General features: G+C 39.4%; 1 protein-coding gene across 1 annotated transcript in view; it reads left to right on the plus strand.

The window, feature by feature from the left end:
• TERT (telomerase reverse transcriptase) overlaps positions 1-6,807 on the plus strand; it is a 33,661-nt gene extending 26,854 nt beyond the window's left edge. The window contains exon 16 of the mRNA XM_059856341.1: positions 3,053-6,807. Within this exon, the coding sequence (XP_059712324.1) occupies positions 3,053-3,156 (104 nt within the window). The 3' untranslated portion in view covers positions 3,157-6,807. The remainder of the gene's footprint in view (positions 1-3,052) is intronic.
• The last annotated feature ends 244 nt before the right edge of the window (positions 6,808-7,051 follow it).

Here is a 7,051-nt window from a genome sequence, read left to right on the forward strand (position 1 = left end):
GATGAATTTAGCTGCAGTGATGGCCAGACTCTCGATGCTGACTCTAATTTGCACTCTGAATGAGTCATTGCTTGGGCAGTTTTGTTATACAAGACCAAGAAATTCCTGGGTCTCATTCCAGAGTCACACCTATTTGATTTGAAATATATGATAAGCTTCCTTTGATAGCTGCACTGAGGTCCAGTGCCCCAAAAAGAAAGCAGCTGTTCTTTTGGAAGGAAGCATTTCCTTCCCAGATCAAAGGCTTGCGGCAACACCTGAGTGCAGCGTCTGAGTTTTGGTGGTGCAGTATGAATGCATCGAGATGACACTTACCCTTTCACAGGAAACAAACCAGTGGTTGGGATCTTGCTAGCCACATTCTTGAGAGCTATGGACTTTTTGTATGGAGCAGAATTCCAACAGCCTTTCCCAGAGGAACTCCTTTGAGTTACTCACTGACACAAAACCAGAGGCCCCAAGTCTGCTCACTGCTGCTGAGAAACCAGGGCAGGGCTGCTTGCTTCACTTGGAGGAGACAGGGACTGCAGAACTAAGCAGAGAATGCAGTAGATACAACCAGTAGGACAGTGGCTTCTCTGGGAGCTGCCTCACTTCTCTAAGATCCATACAGGGCACATTTAAGTTTTCATCTCTAATGCTGAAGGTTTTGCTATTGGGATCTTGGACTGGCAGATCACAGTCTAAGCCCAAAGCTCCTCCATCCTTCTCTGTGCATGCTTTGCTGTTTAATCTGACAGTACTTCCAGGATGGAGGCTCAGCCCCAGGCAGCTTTACTGCTCAGCAGAATTCCACCTTCCGTGGCTGTGTGGATCAGTAAGAGTGGTCTCTGCTGTCCACAGAGTCACACCACCACAGATGCCAGGGAAAATGGGCAGGGAAGTAGAGGTGAAGTTTTCCTGGTTTGAATAGCAATTGTCACTAGGTTCCTTCTGCTGTACCCATAGAGCTGCCTAACTTGCCTAACTGCAATACTGACCTGAAACTTGCACGAGGTCCAGGCCTAACTCTCTGCACAGTTTCTTACCCAGGAAGAGAAAGCTGACCACCTGTCAGCTGGCTTCTGTGGCAGTGAGAATTGCCCTTTAGAAAGGGAATACCCTTTCTTCCTAAATTCCTGGGGAAGCCTATTAATGTTGTACTTCCTGAGTATTGTGGAGGTGAAGCAGGAAAAGTCCAAAGGTCTGTAGAAAGTCAGTGGTGGCGTTCTCTTGAAAAGAGTAATTTTCAGCTATTCCTTCATAAATTTCACCTTCTCTGAGGCAGAATCTGTTCTTCACATCCATAGTGTTAAGACAAACCACTCTTCTTATCCACAGAGTCCAGTTTCTTTTGGAAATATCTGAGACTTCAAGTACTCTACTGAGAGATCAAGGCTTCAGAAGTCTTTGCTTAACAGCTGCCTGAGCAATTAGCAGGCTGTGACTTGTGACTTTACTATGAAACTTTTAAGATGGAAACTTTCACTGTGATTGCTTGACAGATCACTGGGGTCCAAGTAATTCAAATGCTTTCTCTCAATTTGCTTATAGCCATCTTAAAATCTTACCTGCACTTCCACTAGCCCTGTTCCACTGGTGCAGCAGGGGTTGATGCAATAATTGGTGGCGCTGTACAAAGACATCTTGTGGTGACAAGTCACATGCTTACCCTTGTGTGAACTGGCATCATTATCTCTATATCCCCAAGGTCTCTGGTCATAGGTGAAGGCTGTTTTTCAGTCCCATGGTGTTTATATTTGTATTTTCTTCTGAATTTGGTACTATACTAAGTGTCCTGATCCTTTGGGCATACACTGAAATCCATTTACAGAGATATTGATAGTTTTCTATGCAGTTACAAGTCAGTTTTGTTTCCCCTGCCCCAGACCTAGTCCTGGGCAATGTTATTGTAATCAGAACAGCATCTTGTAGAGAAGGTTACTAGAGAGCTAAGCATTATGTAGAGATGTCAGAGCTAATTCTAAACATGGTATTTTAAGTTTTGTCTTCTGGAAATCAGGTAACATGTGTGGATGTCAGTAGTCATGACAGGGATGTGATCCTGGAAGTTTGCTCAGTATCTCTACATGCTGCTGTAATCTGTAGCACAGAGATAAACAAGGCTTGTGAAAGCCCCTATGTCAACTTAACAGCTGCAATTCCTGTTGTCATTTTGGAGTTTGTATTGGCTGTATAAAACCTATTACCTCTGTAAGATTATATTGTTGACAGGAATTGATATAAATGCGGTTTTCTCTTGTGTCCCTGCACATGCCTTTCCATTCCTCTCCATGGGAATCTAAATCTTGCTCATAGGTTTTGGGATGGAGGTTCTCCCCACTATTTCCAAACCTATTAAATGTCAACATCAGGGGCTTTTCGTGAGTCGTCATCATTCTTCAGAGTTAAGTATTTAAAATACAGTTATTGTTTAACATCCCTCCTGTTATTACCAGTGGGGAAAGGAGCAAGAGTCTTTCCTTATCATGATAAGATATAAATACATCATCTCTCTCTCTCCTTTTCAGTTACAGGGCAAATGTTTATTGAGTACTTCTGGCTTTCTGCATCATTGACAATTTTGCTGACTCTGTTTAGTGACAGATTTAAACTGTTGCTAGGATTTTACTCGTTCTTACTAATCTGTAAAATGTCCTTTTTGCTGTCTGTGTTTCTGTTGATGGGACATTCAGTCTTTCAAAGTCATTTAACAGAAGGCCTTATTCGGTGGGTAAAATTGTTGAACAAATGGGCTTATACTTTTGAAAAGATGAAGTTTTCAAATCTGAAAAAAAGTCACAAAAACAGAAAGTAGGAGGAATTTGCTCCTTGATTTTCTTTGTTAATATTTTCACATACAGTTTTGAACCTTTTTATTTGTTAACCTGATTTAAGTGTGGAAGAGCAGTAGCATATTTTATTATAGCTTTTTTTCTCCCCATAATTCATGTGTTTCAGCTTTTTAGGTGGTTTTAGCTAGTATTTATTTCATTGCTTCATTAGCATTTTCCCTAAACCAGAATGAATAGTTCTTTGCAATTGTAATGAATTGTTTCTGATGTTTTGGTAGGTAAGAGGAAGCTGATCAGGAGGATCCCAGAGGATACTGTGGCACTACTGCAGGCAGTGACAGAACCATCTCTTTGTCAAGATTTCAAAGCTATCCTGGACTAACTGATTGAGGTTTATTTCATAATTTTCTCAGGTTTGAAAATAAATGCTATGTATTTAGGTGACTTCTCTGTAATTTATTTTGGTAGAGTGGGCCAAAAGCAAGTTCACCCAGAAGTTTTATGTGTTTGTTTCTCAGATACCCTGCAAGGACATAAAAAGAGCAGACAGTTTTGTTAATACCTTCTTGTTTGGATTTTTTTTGTTTGTAGGTTGTTTTTTTTGTAAATTCACAGGCTGTTTAAAGTAATTTACCTGATTATGTTCCATGATTCTTATCTTCTTGATGAAGGAATCATTAAACTATGTTTTGTACAAAATTATTAACTTTCTTGTTTCAATGAGTTGTCTTGAAGGGCTGTTTTTTATTTCTCTGTGTTCCAGCCAATTTTGTAATAAATTGGCTGGTTAATTGCAATAACACATGTTTGCAAGGCCTTTCTTTTATAGTAATCTTTAATATGCTGGTTTATGTCACAAAAAGCAGTTACCTGCACAGGGCAAATGCATTTCATGGCAAGATGTAGAGGCTAGAAATGTTATGCTTTACAGATCACAAATAATATATGTCAAAATTTCACTGTCCAAGCTGAGTATGTTTGGTGTATGTTTTATTTATTTTGAATACTTATTTGGTGGGTAAAGTTGATATTTTTAATACAGTGTTGTACAGAATGATGCTGGTGCATTTATACCTACAAAAGAGAAGTTCTTGATTAGATAATATACCAAGTATATTGCTTTTCTATTTGCATATCTTTGGCTCTCCAAAACCAAGTTTTTTACGAGGACATATAGTGGTAGGAAAAGGGAGAATGGCTTTAAACTGGGAGTTGGTTTATGTTCAATATAAGGAAGAAATTCTTTACTCTGATGGTGTTGAGGTTGCCCAGAGAAGTAATGGTTGCTTCATCCCTGGCAAATCCCCACCACAGAGGGACTGGTGGTTGAATTGCAGTATTGCAGTCTGCCTTTTAACATCATAAATCAGTTCAAAATGTACAGTCAATCATACAGGTTTGGGGGTTTTCTGTCTGCAAAGTGTCACTCTTAAAATACATTTTAAAAAAGTCACAGAGCAATTGTTCCAACTAGAGATGAAGAACAGCACTCTTGCCCTCCAGCCAGCAGCTCAAACATTTAAAAACCCCCATGCCCCTCAGGGGTCTGAGTGATACTGGATGAGGGAGCACTATCAGAAACAACATTGCGTAAGAGAGGCCTGGCAGTGCAGAAAGCTTTGTTTTATGGGATCGTGTGGCAGGAAGAGGCAGCAAGATGCTCCAACATGAAAAAAGGAGGGAGTGTAAACTTCACCAATGGCTTGGATTAGCCCATCTTTCTCTGTGAGAATATAAACTTATGATGTGGTCTCAGCTGAATGTGTATTTTGTAAAAATGAAAACAGGGTAATGCTTGCAATTCTCTGAGCTGATGTTTGAGCCTTTCCCCACAATTACTGGCTGAATCATCAGTTTTAAAGAGTAGCTGTTTATCAAGAGATACAAATACAGTGTAGAAATCACAAGAGAAGATTTTTTTCATTAAAAATATCCTTCCCCAAAAAAGGCTAGGGAAAGTAAAGTGAAACTGGTATGTGTTTTAGCAAGTGGAGAATTTGGAGATTTGAAGAAGAGCTGGCAGTCTGTACTGGAAACTTGAAGTTGCTGCTGTGGCTTATGATAATTGGAAAGAAAATACTCTGAGTATATGTGTAAGGAATAGATTAACCATGGCAGAGGCATACAGTTTTTTGCTCTAAAAATAGATGTTTATAATGTTGGGAAGGTAGAAGTATTCCATAAAGCTATTCTGGCACAGAACTCTTCTAAAAGAAATAGTGTGATCCATTGTGGTGGTAAAATATATTCTACCTAATTGGTAGCAAGGCAATGTGTTAAACAGCAACTGCTGACAGGAAACGTTTGGGTAGAGTGAATAACTTGAATCTAGAAGTATTAAATGAATTACCTTAGGAGGGTTCTGAATCTGTAATGTGGATTTTCAGCAATCATTGTACAGCTGGGAAAATTTCAAAATCTTTGAGAGTTGTGGTGAGGGTTAAGGTCTCAGTATTTAAGAGAAGGTAAGTAGAGGAATTGAGAGCCAAACCACTGAAGGTAACTCTCTGCGCTGCAAGTGTTGCAAACTACTCAGGAAGTTGAGCTTGCTGGAGGGTTTAAATGGGGAGGGGGAGAAATAGGGCTGAACATTGTTTTTAGTGTGTCTACAGAGCTGTAAGGAAGGAATTAGACAGAAACCCCTCTAGGGGAGATCACAGTATCTTGGATGCATCCATCAAACAAGTCCTCTCACTGTTTCCATTTGGGAAGGAAATATGGACTGGGAATCTCAGGCTGAGGTATGTGTCAAATTTCACAATGTAGGAAACTCCTCTGTGTTCCAGAAGGATTGTGCTTTTCTTTCTGCATCTGTTTTCTGTTTATTGTATTATGATAATTTGGATGTGTCCTTATTTATAGTGCTGTTCCAATGCTCCTTCTGAGGCTTTTTCCTTTAAAAGGCAATTGATCTCCTTGTTTTAGGGCTGTGGATTCTGGCTAAGGCTGAACATCACCATAGCTGTGTTTGTGTCTTTTACTGATTTACCCCCAAAGAACCCAGGTGGTTCTTGCAGCCTAGACAATTCTAGGAAAGTCTTGTCTTTCAGAACATTATGAGTTCACAGCAGGGTATTTAGAGCAAAGAAGATTTGGTGGAATATGGAAATAAAAGATTGGGAAAAGAGTGAGTGGAAGGTGTTTGCATACATGTGCTCCCTCAACAGAAAAGCAGTGCTCATGCAAGAGTTGCTCAATGCATTTTTTTACATGCCTACTTGAGCTAAACAGTAACTTCAGCTTGTGTTTCCCAGCCATCATTTGTAGTTAGTGGAGCTGAAAATTGTTCTCCCCCAGAGTCCTGTCCTGGGTTGAACTGCATGTCCGGTGATCCATAAAGTCTTCCTTCTGCTGAATGGAAGGGACAGCTCAAAAGTCAAGCCTGGGTACTGTGACAGTGACTCAAGATGGATTTATAGATTTGAAAGTCTTTTAGATCTAGTTTAATTATTTTCTCAGCTTCTCTCTGTATTAGTTGGATATGTTTTTGTTTAAGAACAGAACTCTGAATACTTAAACTTTCTGCGTATAGTTGCCTATAAGATTTTAATGAACATTAAGCTATCTGTAGTCAGAAATGTGAATATGAAACGTATGCTTTAGTTAGTTAAAAAAAAATTTTGGTGTATTGACAGCTTTATAACCTTAATCCTTTCTCTTTCTTGAGTCAGCTACTCACCCTGAAGGCATTGTCGTACTTTATCCTCACATACTTTCTCCATATTTTTTCAGAGGCTGCTGATTCCTTAAGTACTGTGACAAGAGGAATCTTCATCTCCCAGCACTATAGAGTGGCCAGGATCAGCAGCCAAATACAGGAAATCCTGTTTTTCAGTAAACATTTATTTCATTGTCATGTCCTGTAAGGTTGCAGTTCACGGAAAGACTGCTATACATCTGCATTTATGTTATGCTATTCAGCTGTTGTGTTTAGTATGAGAAATAAAGGGGGGGAAAAATGGGGACTTTTTTTTTTACAGTATTTTCCACTACAATAAATTCTGGAATCTGCTAGGATATTTGTGCAGAATTAATTGCTCAGATTTACTTAACATTCTTTTTATCTTCTGATGCTTTATCTTTGCTCCTTGCAATGCTTGGGAATATTAAATAATCACAAAATGACTGCGGTTTAAGTGTGTATAGGGATTTACAAAAATTAGAGTGTGCTGGTAAAAAGCAGTCCTTATTCTTAGACGGCTCCCATTCTGCATCTCCTGGAGCAGGGGGGCAGGGCAGTCAATGAAACTGTACGTGCTTGTGTTCCAATTTATGTT

This window comes from Haemorhous mexicanus, chromosome 1 (genome assembly GCF_027477595.1).
Source record: "Haemorhous mexicanus isolate bHaeMex1 chromosome 1, bHaeMex1.pri, whole genome shotgun sequence".
Classification (NCBI taxonomy): Eukaryota; Metazoa; Chordata; class Aves; order Passeriformes; family Fringillidae; genus Haemorhous; species Haemorhous mexicanus.